Source organism: Myotis lucifugus, unplaced genomic scaffold (genome assembly GCF_000147115.1).
Source record: "Myotis lucifugus unplaced genomic scaffold, Myoluc2.0 scaffold_204, whole genome shotgun sequence".
NCBI lineage: Eukaryota > Metazoa > Chordata > Mammalia > Chiroptera > Vespertilionidae > Myotis > Myotis lucifugus.
In genome coordinates this window covers 339789-359151 of record NW_005871252.1, presented here as the reverse complement: position 1 = coordinate 359151, position 19363 = coordinate 339789, and the positions used below count along the sequence as shown (strand labels likewise).

The 19363-nt window shown below is 34.1% G+C and overlaps 1 protein-coding gene across 1 annotated transcript in view; it reads right to left on the bottom strand.

Annotated features, from left to right (window-relative positions):
• The window catches only part of VPS13C (vacuolar protein sorting 13 homolog C), a 176419-nt gene that overhangs the window by 111697 nt on the left and 45359 nt on the right, over nt 1-19363 (bottom strand). Inside the window, exons 12-23 of the mRNA XM_023761255.1 lie at nt 19125-19182; nt 17217-17344; nt 16126-16232; nt 15398-15569; nt 12745-12807; nt 7677-7806; nt 6748-6842; nt 3953-4095; nt 2905-3097; nt 1764-1878; nt 1041-1177; nt 36-159 (exon numbers count right to left, since the gene is read on the bottom strand). Of these exons, the coding sequence (XP_023617023.1) occupies nt 36-159; nt 1041-1177; nt 1764-1878; nt 2905-3097; nt 3953-4095; nt 6748-6842; nt 7677-7806; nt 12745-12807; nt 15398-15569; nt 16126-16232; nt 17217-17344; nt 19125-19182 (1465 nt within the window). The remainder of the gene's footprint in view (nt 1-35; nt 160-1040; nt 1178-1763; nt 1879-2904; nt 3098-3952; nt 4096-6747; nt 6843-7676; nt 7807-12744; nt 12808-15397; nt 15570-16125; nt 16233-17216; nt 17345-19124; nt 19183-19363) is intronic.

Here is a 19363-nt window from a genome sequence, read left to right as displayed (position 1 = left end):
AATTTCAAGATCCTAAAAACTGAGCAACTTATTACCTGCTCTTGCAAAGAGTAGTTGTACACTTTTTATTTCAACATCAAACTTGTCATATGCCTTATCCATTATTTCCTCCAGAGATGAATTACCATTCTTCTGCAAACCTTGATCTTTACTGTTAAGCTAAAATGGAGGGGAAAAACTTCAATTTTTTAACAGAAAAGTACATAAATCAATATACTTCAGTTGTGTTTTCTTAAAACTAACTAAAATGAAAACATTGCCCTTATTAAATTCACATTTTTCTTAGTTTTCTGATAATTATTTGCAAATATTTTATTAGAAATGTAATATTTCAGCATATATCTCTAATATGTTTGAGTAATACATTACTCAGCACATCTGCACTAACTAGCAAGTAATTACATAGCTATCTATCTCAAATAACCTGTCTACACATACAACTCTTCCTGGCTCTCAGGAGTTATTGCCACAATGAAATAACAGGTTTTATTCCTTCTTCTCCTCACTACATATGTAGAATAACTAGTCCATTAGAATTCAGCTCCAATCTCTACTTCCTTTTCCATCTTTTAAAGAAGCAAGCATTAACTCAGGACTATATATTTTTAAATCTTCACATTTTCTCAGAGGCTTGGATTTCTACAAAGTTCAATACCCAAATAAAACCTTAATTTCTCTTACTCTATTAAACATATATTCATATGTGTATCGTTTCCTATTGTCAAAATAAAAAAATGGGCAGACAGAAATAACTATGTACCTACCTGAAATGTACCAAAATCTAAAATGAGAAGATCTGACTTTTTGTAATCCATTCCTCAAGGTCAAATCATTTACTATCACAAACAATTTTAGGTTTTTCTTTACTTCTTTAATAGCCATAACATATATATAAAATAGTAATCTAAGCTGGCTTGACAAAATACTAAGAAGAAATAAGTCTAGGTTTAAGTAATTTTTGAGTGGGGGAAAGCAAACTATCACGTAGCTAGGTACCAAGCTAAGCAAAAATGGGCAGACAGAAATAACTATGTACCTACCTGAAATGTACCAAAATCTAAAATGAGAAGATCTGACTTTTTGTGGTAGAAGCCTGTGTGTGGAACTATGAGATAAGAAGGCTTCAGATTTATCTTTAAATCAAGGACTTTTCGAGTTTCAATAATATGTGTAAGTCCTAAAAAAAGAAAAAAATGAAAGGTCAGAGGGTCGAGTTGAAATGTGTAATCATATCATAACAACAAGAATATCAGTTGGAAAGTATTATGAAGGATTTTCAATTCAGCAAGTAAAGTAGAATTGTATATGGTCAATGGGAAACAATCAATCATATCTTCGCACAGTACAGTAAACCCAACATAGCTAGTGCTTTTTGAGAGAGAGAATAATTCATTATTTCTTTAATTAAGTAAGCAGATAAAGTAGTAAGCTTCAGTTCAGAGATAATGTTGTACAAAAGTATGTATCTTCTGTATCACAGTTTTTTTAAGAACTGATCCAGAAGGATGTCTTCTACCTCAAGCTCAGGTTCTTAAAGGTAATGGCACATAGAATCTGTGCCCAATATTATTCTCTTTCTCACCTAGTTTAGCTGTTATACTTGACTCTGGGTAAACCAGGTACAATGCTACTCCACTGCAGAATATAGCCTGAATTTAAGACAAAGAAAAAAAGCAACCTATACTATTTTCAATATAATATCTACATTAGAATACACAAAACTTTGAATGTTTGATGCTTATACAGACAGGCAAATTCTTTACCTGTAGCTGTTCTCTCTTTAATTTCTTCCAGCTTCATCAATGTAGCTGATGTTATTTGCTCAAGATCTAATCCCTTATTTGATTGAAAGAATTCAACCACTGCATTAATGGTTTTCTGTAAAACAATTTAAAATACAAAGAAATTACACACAATACTTTCCACATTATAAATTTTTAAGTTTTGGTTTAATTCTAAATAACTGGGCTTTAAACTGAGGAGGTACCTCCAAAGATAGTTTTCCCTCTAGAGGGAAAGAGAACCTAAAAAAGAGAATAGCCCAAGTAAGCTTACTGAAGAGGCAACAAATGTGTGCATATCATTAAAGTAACCTTAAATATGTTTTATAGTGTCTCTAGTTTCAGCCTCCAATTAGCCAGAAGATAAAACTCCACTTCCTTATATTGAAAATGAATTCCCCTACACTTTGAAGAGGAAATAAGGAAGCTGTTGAGCCCTTACTTACATCCAAAACTTGAATGTAAAAAATCAGACATTTTGCAAAACAGAATGAGTTCTGGAGACTGGATGTACAACAATGTGAATGTACCCACGATGTGAATCCACTTCTAAACTATAAAGTAAAAATAAGTCAGGGATCTAAACAACGGGGTGGAGCCAACCTGAAGTGACGCAATGAGTAGTGACCCATACACATCCTGTTGGCTAGCTTGAGATAAGTTATGAGAGTCTAAATAAAAGATGAAGATATTAATACAGAACTTGATCCAGCACTTTCAATAGTATCTAAATGTGAATGTTTTTTTCCCATGTAAACAACATAGTAAATTCTTTCAATTATTTCTAAAGCTCTTTAAGTTGGTTCCAAACACTGAGGGGAAAGAAGAATAAGCAAAGATAAACTGGAGTAGTAAGCATGTAACGACTGGGAGTAGTTGGTACAATGAACACAGCCTTTATAAATAGTGGATTTGGTTTTTTTAAAATTGATATAAGCATAAATACACCTTACGGTAGAAAAAACCTATAGCACATAAAAAAATTCAAAATTAACTGAAAAACATGTACTGCTTTTAGAATAAGAAAAGAGTGCTAAGTAAATGTTAAATATGAAAGAGAGAAAATAAGAAAACTATATGTCAAACATGTAAGATAGAAGACTCACTTTCTCTTTGTACTTACAGCATCATAGATGACCTCCACAGGCTGAGACTGAAGAACGAGAGTCTGGTCAGCAGTACTATTCTCTGGATTGGTTTCAAATTCAATTTTAAGCAAAGATGATGCAGTATCACCAATTGAAGCCACAAGTGATGGAACAGTATCCTGCTGTTTCAGACCTGTTATATACCAGTGTTCTAATTTTGCTTCCACCCTACAATCCAATGAAGAAAAATTAAGTGATATAAACACAATTATTTGTAATATAATGATTTAAAACACAAACTTCCCTTTAAAACAACTCCACTGAGAGCCATGACCCCGAGCCATTACTCAGAGTTGAAATCCAAACTTCTCAACCTAGCATTCAATAACCCTCACAGCCTAAGGTAGGCTTTTTTCTTTCTTTATTTATTTATTTTCCTTGTCATCCACATAAAAAAAAAAAAAAAAACAACCTTTAACCAACTCCAGAACACTGCAGAAGTTCCCATAATTGCAGCATGAATACAAGCTATGCTCAATACTCATGGGACTCATATCCCTACTTCATGCCACCCTGAATACTCTCCTACCTCATCCCTGCTTCTAGTCCTTTCCATTCAACTAGTTTAAGTCCCAGTTCTCCTAGGCCAAGTTTCTCTTCTACAACTGAACCTGTATAGCATTAACAATAAGGTATTAATTTTACAGTACCTTCTCACTTATGAGCTCTCTAATATGCTAAACAGAACTTTTTGAATATCCTCTCTTATCAACTACAGCATAAAGTTCTTGAAAATAGAAACTTATTGTTCCTATAGCCTTCATAATATCAATCTATAAACAGTATCCAATAAATATTTATAAAGGAAAGAGTAGAGCAAATAATGAGCTTGTCATATAACTCCGTAACAAAACACACTCAAATATAAAATGACTATCATGACACAAACACACCCACAAAATAAAATTAGAGAAGGATGACTGTTAATCAGTTTTTAATGGTAAATAAGACTACATCTTTGGGGCCTAAAGTCAAACAAAATAAAAATAAAATAAAAATTTTAATAAGTTTTTTAAAACTTACTTAAGTGCTTGTGCTCCTGGTCGCTGAGATACTTTGGTGCCCAGACCAATTATCTGAATTTTCAGTATTTCTGGAATATTTTTGTTTTCTCTTATTGTAATAGACGTGCTTACTAATTTCAGTGTCATTATATGAGCAACATACTAAACAAAAGAATGAATGAAAATTGTTAAAGATTAAATAATTATTACTTTACTTAATAACTTACTCATTTAAATTTGTTGAGTTACAGTGATCTATAAAACATTATGGTAGGTTTCTGTATCAATACACTCACTATAAAAATACATATATATTGGAAAATTCAATACAAACTGCTTGCTCAAATAGGACACTTACAAAATTCAAAACTAATTTCTCTTAAAGGTAATAAAAAACAAACGATAAAACATTTAGTGGCATAAGAATTTAATTCAGCAGCTTTCACTAAAGCAAACTAATTCAGATTAATCCTTGGGCTCAAAAACTAGACAAAATATAAAGAACATTTGTTTGATGCCTTTGGAGAGTTAATCACACACTGAGAGAAAAAAAAATCCTGACCCAAAAATTGATAAGTCAGGATTAGAGGTAGAACAGAGAACCAGGCAGATGATTCTCATCAAACTACACAGGATGATAGCAAGAGAGGAAGCAAAGAACAAAGTATTTACAAAATAGTCAGAAAATAATTAACAAAATGGCAATAGTAAGTCCTTACCTATTAATAATTACTTTAAATGTAAATGGATTAAATTATCTAATCAAAACACACAGAAAGTCAGAATAAATTAAAAAAATAAGATCCAACAATATGTTGCCTATAAGAGACTCATTTTAGCTTTAAGGCCAAACATAGACTAAGAGTGAAAAGATGAAAAATATATTTCAAACAAACAGTAACAAAACAAAAATAGGGGTAGCTATACTTATATCAGAAAAAAATAGACTTTAAGTTAAAAATGGTCCAAAGAGATAAAGTTATTATGTAATGATAAAGGAGTCTACGCATCAAGAAAATACAGCAATTGTAAATACTTATGCATCCATGAGCATCTATATATATATACTAACAGAACTAAACCATCCACAAGAATAAACTCAAAATGGATTAAAGGCTTAATGTAAGACTCAAAACCATAAAAATCCTGGATGAAAACATAGAAGCAAGACATTAAAATCTCAGGCATTTCTCATAGTAATATTTTTTCTGATATATCTCCTTGGGTAAGGAAAACAAAAGAAAAATAATGTAAATTCATCAAACTAAAAAGGTTTTGCACAACAAAGAAAACCATCAACAAAATGCAAAGACAACTCACTGAATGGGAGAACATATTCACCAATGATACATCTGAAAGGGGTTAATATCCAAAATTTATAAAAAACTTATAAAACTCAACACCAATAAAACAAACAGTCCAATTTAAATATGGGCAAAGACCTGAATAGACACTTCTCCAAAGAGGACAAACAAATGGCCAATAGGCATATGAAAAGATGCTCAAAGTCACTAATCATCGAATTAAAACCACAATGAGATACCACCGACCACCAGTCAGAATGACTATCATCTATAAACCAACAAACAAGAAGGGTTGGTGAGGATGTGGAGAAAAGGGAACCCTTGTGCACTGTTAGGAATACAGATTGATGCAGCCACTGTGGAAAACAGTATGGAGCTTCCTCAAAAATTAAAAATGGAATTGCCTTATAATGCAGCAACTCCATTTCTGGGTATATAGCCAAAGAAACCCAAAACACTGATTCAAGAGAATATATGCACCCCTATATTCATTGCAGCATTATTCATAATAGCCAAGATTTGGAAGCAGCCCAAATCAGGAAATGAGTGGATAAAAATGCTGTGGTATATTTACACAATCCTATCTAATAATAGACAAACATGGTAATTGACCGTACCTTCGCTACACCTCCCATTGGCTAATCAGCATGATATGCAAATTAACTGCCAACAAAGATGGCGGCTAATTTGCATATACTGGCTGGGAGCGAAGACGGAAGACACTGTAGAAGCCAAGCAACGGAGCCAAGGTAGCGGAGACAGGCGGGAGAGAAGCGGCAGAGAGGGGTGGGATAGGAGCGGCAGAGATGGGCGGGAGAGAAGCAGCAGAGAAGGGTGGGAGAGAAGCGGCAGAGACAGGCGGGAGAGAAGCGGCAGAGACGGGTGGGATAGGAGCGTCTAGTAGAATATATAAAAAAAGAAGGAAATCTTATCTTTTGCGACAGCTTGGATGGACCTAGAGACTATTCCTGCAATGGTCCTCTAGTAGAATATATAAAAAAAGAAGGAAATGATTTCACTTACATGTGGAAATCTAATGAACAAATAAGCTAACAAACAAAACAGAACAGACTAAGAAAAATACTATAAGATTTCACTTACATGTGAAATCTAATGAACAAAATAAGCTAACAAACAAAACAGAAACAGACTCATATATACAGAGAAGGGCACATACCTTGGTTGCAGGTTCAATCCCCCCCCCACCCACATGGTTGGGGCATGTGTAGAAGGCAACCAATCAATGTCTGTCTGTCTGTCTCTCCTCTCTCTCTCTCCCCCCTACTTTCCTTCCACTCTCTCTAAAAATCAATGGAAAAAATATCCTCAGGGGAGGATTAAAAAAAATTAAGAAGAAAACTCATAGAGAAAAGATAGTACCTTTAATAAATGGTTCTAGAAAAACTGGATATTAAACTGGACCTCATCTTATACCACTCACAAAAATTAATTTGATAATATAATACAGTAAAATGAAACAAACCACCTCTTAGACCACCTAAATAATTACCTGTTTGGGTAAAGTTAGGTTGTGGGTGCTCTCACTATAACCAATAGCTGTGAAGAACTTATCTTTTTCCTCTGGAGTCATAAGGTCATCAATAGCTACAAAGAAAAGACAATATTTTAAACTCGATTGCTTCAGTTTTACAGGTACAATAAAAAAAAAATCAAGCCAAACTTAATAAGTGCCCTAAAATCAATAAAAACAAATGCTAAAGCAAAAGCAGCCAGGTGATTTCCTCTAATATACTAAAATATCATGCCTTTGCTCTTTTAGATCAAGAAAAAACAGAGAGACCATTAAGGAAATTCAGGTCTCCTATATGGATTTTTAATTCCCTGAGTATTTTAAAAACTAAGAGAAACTTCTAATTAAATATCCATGTAAAAAGTAACAATTAGGAATGTTAAATGTAGTGATTTCTGAATTTCAACTTTTTAAATTTCACACAAATAATTTTTCTCCAAAAAAAAAAAAATCAAAGTTTTGCTTTAATTTGAAACACAGAAATGTGCCAGCCTGATGTATCTGCTTATATGTTTGCCACATGGAGCTACTTTTATTTCAAAAGTATGTGTATGTATATGTATATATATATATATGGCTAATATAAAAAATGTCCCCTCGGGAGTTCAACCAGGAGACCAGGAGTTTGATCGCTCGCTATGATGTGCGCTGACCACAGGGGGTGGTGTGGAATGACGGAAGGCACCGGCTGGCAGCCAGCAGCCAGCAGTGGGGGAAGGAAAGCCCTGGGCAGCAGCTGGAAGGCCCCGATCAGCCCTGATCACCAGCCAGGCCTAGGGACCCTATCCGTGCATGAATTTCATGCATCAGGCCTCTAGTTATGAAATAAAATTCAACCAACTGGCTAAAATATAATTTATATAGTTTGTCTTATCAGCATACAATAAATTATTTGACTTGGAACTTACTTTCAGGAATCAAAGATTCTTCATCTTTTTTCTTACTTTCCTTCTTACCCCAAAACCCACTAAACCAGCCTCCACGTTTCTCGCCTGCATCAGTAGACTTGTTCTTTAATTTCTGCCCGGACCGAATCACCTAAAAAATCAAAATTTAAAAAATTAATTAAAGAGTAAATGTCCTCTTCATTTTCAGGTATAGTCAGGTAAAAACAAAGCTTAACTCTTTTAAGGATTACATTAGGTTAACTATATATAGTCAAGAAAGACAGTTCCTTCTGAAATGATGTTCAACATGTGATTAATGTAGTCTATTAATTTACATTCCACACCTACCAATAGCATTTTGCTGCATTTTGTTAAGAATTATAGTCAAGGATTCCAGTGATATGTCTCTCAAATTTTTAAGAAAAGGAGCCACTAGGACAGAATATTTCTGAGCAATATATCTTCCAAATATTTAAGCTAAGGAGCCACTGGGACTGAAAGGATAATGCTTCCACATTCAAAAGTCTGGCTACAGGATGAGTAAATGCAGTCCATGAAAGCCAGAGTACACAGAGGGAAATCCTAGAGGGAGAAGAGCCAGAGAATGGGATATCTGGGTAGAAGTCTGCACAAACCTCAATCTAACCTAAGCTTCCCATGTATGAAACTGACCTCAATGAAAGTAGCAAAGGTTCAGAGACCTGAACTGAGATATAAACCATCTGCACAACTCTCAAACTCCTATACTGTTCATGTGCAAAATAGACTCAAACCAACATACAAAAATTGAAACAAATAGATTGAGATTTGAACCACTATCCATAGAAGGCATGTGCTAAGATAAAAACGTCCAACAGTTTCTGGAGGATAACAGGACACAGAGACTACACAATATAATATTCACAATGTCCATAAATATAATCAAAATCACTTGATATATGAAAACAAAACAAACGAAACCTAGGAAAATATGACCAATTATCAAGGAAAAGGATAATCAACAGATGCCAATAACCAAATAACCTAGATGTTGAAACTAATGTTACATTAGATAAAGGAAAATACTCTTAAAGTTACTAAAATGTAAGAATTTTTGGCAGAAAAATAAAATCTTTATAGGAACTCAATAGGAATTGTAGACCTGAAAATAGAAATGATAAAGGAAAGAGTAAACTTGAAGACACAGCAATAGAAATTTTCCAATCTGAAGAACAGAAAGAACAAAGCCTCAGGAACTTGCGATATATCAAAACATCACAGATATGTATATATGGACCTACATATGTACATATACATACATATTTATTTATGTGTGTTCATAAAATCATTGTAAGAAATAATAGCTGAAACATCTCATATTTGGGAAACCTAATGGTCAATTCTCAGTCCTCAGGTCAGTTGACCAATCAGATGCGCCTGTCACAGTTGATCCCTCCCTCTTCCTTGAACTTCTTTCTTCACTTGGTTTTGAGGATATTATATTCAGAGAACTTTCCACCTACATCTCTGGCAACTTCTCCATGGTGACCTTTACTGGTTCCCATCTCTCTGACCTATAAACAATAGAATGCTACAGGTCTTTTGCTAGAGTCCAGCTACTCTAACTTACTAGTAGGTAATTTCATCCAATGTCATAGCTTTAAATGCCATCTGTGTGCTGACCCCTGCTAAATTCATATCTCCAACACAGACTTCTAAACTCTACATTCATGTATCCAATTGACTACTCCATATATCCACATTGATGTCTGAATGATAGCTAAGCTTTATAGGTCCAAACCTGAACTACTCATCTCCTATCTCACCCAAGCTTGTTCCAGCTAGTCTTCCCCATCTCATTTCATGGTAACACCAACTTCCCAACTGCTCCAAGACAAAATTCTTAGTCATCTCTGATTTCTCTCTCTTAAAATCCGAATTTAGTCCGTTGGGAAATAATGGCTCTCCCTTAAAACATATGCGGAATATTTTTAATTTATTTTTTATTAATTTCAGAGAGGAAGGAAGAGGGAGAGATAGAAACATCAATGTTGAAAGAGGATCATTGATCAGCTGCCTCTTGCATACCCCCTACTGGGGATCGAGCCTGCAACCTGGGCATGTGACCTGACTGACAATCCAACCTCCAATGGGGACCTCCTGGTTCATAGGTTGATACTCAACCACTGAGCCCCACCGGCTGGGCGAAACATATCCAGAATTTGACACTGAGGCATCACTCCATCGTAACCATTCTCAGCCACACTACCATTACTTCTCAAATATTTCAAGAGCATCCTAACTAATCTCTGTTTTCAGTTTTGCCCTCCTTTTTACAGTCTGTTTTCAAATTAGCAGCCAGAGGAAGTTTTAAAACCTAAGTCAGATTATATTATTCTATTCATGAAATGGCTCCCTAATTCAGAGTAAAAACCAAAATCCACAAAAACTTAAAATGAATTGCTTTTAAGACCCTACAGCAAGCATGTCAAACTCAACGGCTAACACAGGCCAAATAAACAAGGTTTAAGTTTATGTGGGCTGCAAAAAAATAAAAGCTTCAATTTTCAAGGAAACATAGGTTTATTTCGATAGAGACATGCTGAATACTAAGGGCTGAAATAAATGAGTAATCGTAAACATAAACAGAACATTTTAATAAAAAATAATATTTTCTTGAACATTAACTTACCAGACACTGAACAACTGCACAAACTAATAAGCATAACAAAAATATACCTATTTTTCTTGTTCTCCAAAAGCTAAGTATTTCCTGTTGCGCACACCAAACAAGTCAGTACAAGACTAATGACATGGCAATAGGCTGCTAAAATATTCGCTGCTAGTATTAGTGGAGAGAAAAGGTGCACCTGTGCATAAGGGAAATGAATGCAACACGATTATAGTAATCAGTCATTAGCGAACGTTGTAGTTTGTTATTAATAATCATGTTTAACAGGATATTGTAAAAATTAAGTTACGAAATTTTATTAAAACATTTTTTACATACCGTAATATTGGCTGGGCCACAAAAATATTCATTGTGGGCCGAATTTGACATGCTTGCCCTACAGAATCTAGCATCCTCCATAACTCCAACAATCACCACTCCAACTCCTCCACTACCTTCCTTCTCTGACCACGTTAACCACCATTTCTCCTGGCTCTCTCCACTCTACTCCCCTTAATGAGCTAGTTATGTTCCCACCCCAAAAATCTTTCAACTTGCTATATTCCTTCTGATTGGTACACTTTCCCTCAGGTATCTTTCTGGTTGGCTTTGCTCAAATGTATCCTTCTTAGTGAGACTTTCCCTGACCATCGTATTTAAAACTGCAACCCCATTATGATCTCTGCCTAGCCTTAGCACTCTTTATATTAATTTCTACATTATTTTTATTTACTTTTTTGTTTATTATCATTCTTCCTATTATAATGTAAGGGATTTTTGTCTGTTTTGTTCACTTCTGAATGCTAATGCAAATGATAATGATGATGATGATAAAGAAAAAAGTCACTTATTTAGTAATTGTTATATGTCAGGCACATAACAGTCTAAGTCAGTGGTTCTCAACCTTCTTGCCCTTTAAATACAGTTCCTCATGTTGTGACCCAACCATAAAATTACTTTTGTTGCTACTGTTATGAATCGTAATGTAAATATCTGATATGCAGGTTGGTCTTAGGCGACCCCTGTGAAAGGGTCATTCGACCGCCAAAGGGGTCGCGACCCACAGGTTGAGAACCGCTGGAAGTGGTTTACATCAATTATCATGCACTACTCACAGTAACTCTATGATGTAGGTACTATGCATTAATCCAATTACAAATGAGGAAACTGAGACACAGAGAGGTTACATAGCCAGCCCAAGGTTACACAAGTATTAGTTGGCAAAGCTGGGATTAAAATCCAAACCATCTGACTCCCAGGTCCACACTCTTTAACCATAATGCTAGTATAGAGATTTCCAAATGGTGTGATGCAAGAATTTCTAAAACACACAAAACCTGACTAATGGTCAGGTATACTGACCTCTTTACTCTTAGATTGCAAAAAAAAAAAAAAAGGCAACAGACAACACAAGAATATCCATCCAGTGTGATTAAGTCAAAATTGTCAGATTTGCAAAAAATACATTTTTGATACGCCACAGAATTTTAGTTATTACTTTATGTGTGCCATAAGATAAAAAAAATTGAAAATCACTATGCTAGCGTGATGGGCACTCAATGAGTATTTGCTAAGTATGAATGCACAAGTATATATGCTTCAAACCCATTCAAAAACAGAAGCATGTGTATGAAGTTTTATTAATGTAAAAAACTAAAACAATATACAGAAATGCATTAACAATAGTTATCTTTGGTGTGTGACATAACGGGTGGTTTCTATTTTCTTTTCTTTTTTTTGTAGATCAATATTTTCTAACTTTTCTATAATAAGTTGTATTGCACTTGTAATTCATTTTTTAAATACCAAAAAAAGTCATGTTACAGAATAATAGAAAAAACACATAACAATGCAGACAAGGTGCCAACTGAAATAAATCAGCATTTATAAAACACTTATGAACAGATTGATTCCAATTTGGGGGGAAAAAAAGAAGAGAAGAAGAGATAGAGGAAGAGGGAAAGAAGGAGGGAGAGAAGGGAAGAAAAATGTCAGTGAAGTAAAGGAGGAAGGAATGGAGGGAAGAGAAAACAAAGCAAAGATAAAGTGAAAGAAATGGCTAAGAAGCATAAATAGGTAGGTACGCATGCATAGGGAAAAGACCTAAGAGTCTGTATGTCAAAAATGTTAACAGTTAGCATTCAGTGTTGCTAGAATAATGGATGACTCTTATTTACTTTCTATTGGGGGTGGGAGGGGGGAGAGAGTTCAAAATTTTTGTCATAAAATTTTTTTAAATTTCCCCTTAATGTCACCTTCCCCTTCCCCACAATATTTTAATTTTTTCCTGAGACAAAATTAATCTGTGAAAATTCAATCTTTATTCTCAATTAAGCAAATCTCAACAACATCCTATGAAACTTAGCTTTCTTGATCCTAGGTTTAAAGGAGTAGTTGTAACATGTTTAAAACATAAAATCAGCTAATAAAAATAATTACCTCAACTTGTGCTTGTTGCCTTGCTAAAATTATGTTAAAAACATCTAGAGTCTTCTCCAAATCCTGTAAAATAAAGACAAGGAAAATGATCATTAGATAGAATATTTTTTTCTTCAATGATATCCAGGCTTACTTATTAGTCCATGAACAAACAGTATTTGTGATCAAATGAAAGTTTAAGTATAAATTTGAATATGCACTTGGCTTTTACATTTTTAACTTTTGCAATATAAGAAATAAGTTTTTCAAGGAAGTAAATCCTCAATAAGTATAAAAATAAGAATTTTAATGAGACCATTACAATACATAGATAGCCATATATGCAATGGAAACAAGAATATCTAGAAGGGGTATTATCCTATAGTTCTTACTTCTGACTCCCTCTATTCTATATTATTTTACAATCATTGTACTAAAGGCACCATTATAAAACACAAAATTTTTAAATGTAACATTCTGCAAATCACAAGTAATCTAAAGTAGAAAGTGATTTGGGGAATTTACATAGAAGTATGTAAGAGAAGCTCCAGTCATTGTGTTCAGTTGGTTGGAGCATTGTCCCGTTCACCAAAAAGGTTACAGGTTCAGTTCCTGGTCAGGGTACATACCCTTGTGATCTCAGTCAGGGCGCATACAGGAGGCAAAGGATCAACATTTCTCCCTCATATCAATGTTTCTCTCTCTCTCTCTCTCTCTCTCTCTCTCTCTCTCCCTCCCTCCCTCTTCCTCTCGCTCTAAAATCAACAAAAACATATCCTCAGGTTCATTAGATTCCACATACAAGTGAGATCATACAGTATTTTTCTCTGAGTGGCTCATTTCGCTTAGCATAATAATCCCCAGGTCCATCCATGCCGTCTTAACAGATAAGAGTTTCTTCCTTTTTACAGCCATGGAGTATTCTAAACAAAACCTAATAATAGAACCAGAGTCTGAGATGTCAGAGGGAAGGTGGGTGGGGTGTACAGGATGAAAGAAGGTGAAGAGAACAGCCAAAGAACATATATGCATAGCCCATGGACATAGACAACAATGTGGTAAGGGCCAGAGAGAAAGGAGGGCACGGTCTGGATGGAGGGGGGCAAAGGAGAGAAAAATGGGGGACATCTGTAATAAAGATAACAATAACAATAACATATTATTTATTTACTTATTTATTTATAATCCTCACCCAAAGATATTTTCTTAATTGATTTCTAGAGAGTGGAAGAGAGGGAGGAGGGGGAGAGAGAGAGAAACACTGACATAAGAGAGACACATTGATCAATTGGCCTCCCACGTGCACCCCTACCAGAGCTGGGGAACCTACAATCGAGATATGTGCCCTTGATGGGAATCAAATCTGCAACCCTTTGATCTGCAGGACAACACTCTAACCACTGAGCAAAACCAGTCAGGGCAAAAAATAGAATATACTTTTAAAAATATATCCTCAGGTGAGAATTTTTTTAAAAAATAATCCTAGTAACCTGGGTGTCAGGTGCTCTAAGTGTTATCTTATGCACATCTCACAACTCTATAAAACAGATATTGTTTCCATTTTGTACATGAGAACATGATACCTGAAATGTTTAGAAACTTGATACTTTTTCTAATATATAATACTGGTGATTGTCATATGCTTCATAATAATAGGAATTCAATTCTTTTTTAATATATTTTTATTGATTTCAGAAAGGAAGGGAGAGGGAGAGAGAGATAGAAACATCAATGATGAGAGAGAACCATTGATCGGCTGCCTTCTGCATGCCCCACACTGGGGATCGAGCCCGCAACCTGAGCATGTGCCCTGACTGGGAATCAAACGGTGACCTCCTGGTTCATAGGTCAATGCTCAACGACTGAGCCACACTGGCCAGGCAGAATTCAGTTCTTTACATTATGAATTTGTGGCAGAAAGTTATATAATCAAAGTCAGATGATATTAAGCAACTTATATACAGTGGGGCCTTGACTTACGAGTTTAATTCATTCCGTGACGGAGCTCATAACTCAAATTACTCGTATGTCAAATCAAAAAGTGAACGAGTGAGACACGTGATGCTGGGCTGATGTTGTGGCGTTCACTGTGACATTCGCTGCGCCAACTAGCGGTGGGGTATCGGAAGCTGGCTCGTAACCCGAATTTTAGCTCGCAACTCAAAGCAAAAAATCGGCAGAGAGACTGCTCATATCTCGAAAAACTCGTTAGTCGGGACACTCGTAAGTCAAGGCCCCACTGTATTCAGTATGGTGTTTTTCTTTGTTTCAAAAGGGGGTAAGTACGACTCCTCCTATCTTGAGAATAGAGCTGTTTTTTATAAATAATAATTGGAACTATTTTTAAAAAGCCACTAACAAACCTAATAATATACACCTAGCTAATAATAAACAGATCTGACATTGATTTTCTATACATTACAAATACCAAACATATTTCTACAAATCGTTTACAGTAACCGAATTTTATCTAATATGAGGATGGGTGAGAAGGATTTTTCAAAAAAGATAAAAATTGGGGGAAAAATACTGTGCATTTTCCCATAAAATTCTCTCAAAAGAGATTAACACTATTCTTTCTAAATCATATTTTAATACAAATTAAATTTATAAAAATTAACATTAAAGGATGATTTAACAAATAATACCTTTCATCAACATATGCAAGATATACCTGAATTTGTTTCTGTATTTCTTCTGGGACTTTAGTCTGGGTCAGCTTGGTTTTGTAGGCACATTTATAACTCTTGAGCAATTGCCTGTGATTTTTTATGTTACTCCATGACCACATATGTGTACACCTTCTTATATGAACTTCAAGAATAGAATCAATTGCATATTTCCACCTGCAAATCAAAAATTTTTAATGCACATCTGAATATAGAGGTTTAAGAAAAAGTAGGAAAATAGCTTTGACTTTAGACCTAAACTGTTATACTTTTTGTTATTAACTCTTTTCTTGTAAGAGCTCAATAATAAGAGTTCAATTTCCCAGTATAATTTTCTGATTAAATAGATTATGAAATGAACAAAGCACTCCAGGAAGAGGGTTTATCAAAGCAAAATCACAAAGACACAAAATGATTTGCTGTGCAAAATTAATAGCATCCAATATGGTTAAAACATTGAGTCCATGTGGATGACTAAAGTGCAATAAGACCAAAAAATGTTGAAAGTCTTGAATACTAAATTAAGAATTTGGAAATAATCTGGGAGCAGAAGTACAGCAGAATGTATTTATGAAAAAAAGTAACAAGGACATAATATAAAAGATAACACTCTATGTCTATATAAAAGAAAAAAAGTAGCTTCATTACGTGGCTTTAAACATGTCGTAACTCTGAGAATCCCTAACTATTTGACTGTATGTTTCTTATTTTTAAAAAAATAATTCTAACTTACCATTGTCGACCATTGGTATGAAGTGGTACATAAGGTTTATATTTCCTGTAAGGGGCATTTCTAACCATGTAATCCACTGACTCCAAAAGGTCAATCATACTTAAGTACTATTAAGACAAAAACAAACTTATATTGATTAGATTGCACACATGAGTAAACACTAAATAAAATAAAGCTACTTAATCGCCCATCTGACCACCAATATAACAAATTCTGTGTGTCTGGTAAATAGCTCAAATAGAGGAAAACACACACATGCGTAAGGACTGTAGGTAAGATAAAGGGGCAAGTTAGCTTCTTCCTTTCTATTTTTCATAATACATTTCTACCTAAGGGTTACATATGGTTATTCAGCACTTAAAAGGTGGATAATCTGAACGTAAATGTATTCTAAGTGTAAAATATACCCCAGATTTCAAAGGCTTAAGGAAAAAAAGGATGTATAATACCTTAATTTTTAAAATTGAATGCATGTTAAAATGATAATATTTTAGACAGGTTAAATAAAATGTTATAATTTTAATTAATGTCATCTTTTCTTTTTACTTTGCTAATGTAGCTACTAGAAAATTTAAAGTTACATATATAACTTGCATTGTATTTTTATTAGACTACACTGGACTAAAAGCTCAATTAGTTAGTCCCTGCTCTTTTTTCACTTTCATTTCTCCAGGTCTGTTATCCAAACTCCCTGGGCATATAACCAAACTTGAGAAACAAATTTTTAAAAAGCTGCCAAAATAACTGTTCTAAAAAATAAGTAATGTTGAATATAAGAGTGCCTGCTATTAAAATCTGAGGAAGAAAAACACATTAAAATCTCCATCAACAATTGGGAATTAAATGTAAATAATGTAATTCACTATAATTTGGTAAGACTCTCCACTAATAAGGAAAATATCAGATAAAATAAATTTCTTAAATTTGATACTTTCCAAAAAATATGTATAATATATCTATTTTTAGGAGTCAAATATTAACATAAGAAACCAAAAGAACCATCAGAACATTGGAGAAGGAATAATCACAAAGGACAAAAGCAGTCGAAATTCAAGGCTCATCAAAGTTAGAAACGTCCAACTGAATGATACCTGAGGTTTGGTCAGTTCGATGGCAATATTTCGTACTTCTATGTTCCCATCAAGTTTGGGTGTTTTGAGCTCTGTTTCTGCATAAGGATTCATGTAGAGTTTTGCAGAGGCTGATATTGGCTGGAAAACTGAGAACACATGAGAAGAAGTAAGATAACCTCTATATGCTCTTACATATGAATGACTATAAATAATTTTAAGAACACTGTTACGCTGAAAGTAAAGAAAAATTATAAAAAATATGTAAAAGAGAGAACTACCAAAAAATATTTAGGTATCTATTTATCTGCATAATATCAACAGTCAAACTCAAGGGTTAAAGTGGAATCCCCAAAAAGAAAATTGGGGTCCTATGCTTCTAAATAAGAAATGTGCAAAATCCAGACAATCTACGCTTGGGAATTCACACTCTGTGTAAAATTAGGCTTCTGTTCCTTGCTTCAAGACACTTAATGATTTTATTATTCATTTAAAATACTAATACAAGGTAGGAAACAAAAAAATTTTTTTAATTCTCACCAGAGAACATGCTTACAGATAGGGAGGGAGGGAAGGATGGAAAGTGGGAGGAAGAGAGGGAGGAAGGAAACTGAGGGAGAGAGGGAAGGAGGGAGGGAGAAATATCAATTGGTTGCCTTCCTTGAGTGCCCTGACAGGGGGTCGAACCAGCAACCCAGTTTTGTGCCCTGACCAGGAATCAAACTGGCAACCTTTCAGTGCACAGGACGGCACTCAACCAACTGAGCTACTCCGGCTGGACAGTAGGAAACAAAATTTGATTAATTTCTGTTTTATTTAATCACCGCCAGAATTTAGGAACAGAACCATGAATAAAATTCATGTAACCCAGAAAAAAATTGCTTACTACTTTACAATTTTCAAAACAATCACTGCATATATTCTTAGAATAAACTAAAGAAAATATTTTTAAAAGTGAGAAGTAGTATGAAAAGGTGTATTAGGAAAGATAAGAGAGCAAAGTGATAATTATAACTTATAATACTATTAAAATTATATAAATTGTGATACCTTATAAAGTGTTTACAGTTTGCATGATAATATAAAATTTCAACTAATTTAGAGTTTATTTATAAGTGGAAGATGCCTAAGAATAAAGTTGGAGAATTTTCTGAACTAGTTCTGTCACAAGTAAAAATGCTTTCACAAACTAGCAGCATGTGAAAACCTTGTCATCAGTAAATAGAGAGGCCAATGAACATAAAAGAAAAAGTGCCAACTCTTCTATAACAGCAATCAGTCATAAAAGGATATGAAGAAAACAATAGTGAACAGAGTGATATGGAATACAGAAGAACATGGGCATAAAATTTGAGGATGAGCATAAAGGAATATAGTAAATGTAAACAAATCAATAGCTTCTGTAGACTAATGAAACAGAAATGGAAAAAACAGATGATACATAAATAAGCAGGCAGATTTGTTAGAGATCTATTTAAAAGGAAATAAAGGCAAGGCTGCCAAGGAAAACTCACATAAAACAATTTCTAATGTGGTTGGTTTGTCTTAGCACTGCAATAGTGACATGCTAGGGGTGAGACTGAATACCAAGATCTCAGAGAGATAGTTATGAAGCAAAGCAAAGAAAACCTAATTCCTAAAACAAAGATGATAGCAAGGTAAGAAGGAAATGTGGAGGTCAAGGGCGGTTAGCTGTCAGGAGTGAACAATAGCCACATTGTCCTTGTCTTCCTTATTCTTCAGCAGTGTGTGTGTTATAATCTATTCCTAAATAATTAGTTATAATCCAAACATGCTATATCATAAAATTAAGGTATAAAATTAATACTTTCTCTTTGTCACAGTAATTTTATCAGAAAAAGTATACTAAAATAAAGTTTTTAATTCCAGGCTTCCTATAACATAAAATAAGCTTTTACCATTACTTACTATATTGATGGCTTGGTAGAATATCATTACTTGTAAGAATTTCACTTTTCAGATGATCCTTAAAAAAAATTGAATTATATGAAAATTAAAAATAAAATATTCAGCCACATATACAAAAAAAAAATACTTGGTCTTACATCAGTACCTTTATTTCCTCTTTGTAATTAGCAATCCATTAAAAAAAAACAACACTAAACTTTATTTACAAGTATATATAATTTTAACTCTAAATATATAGA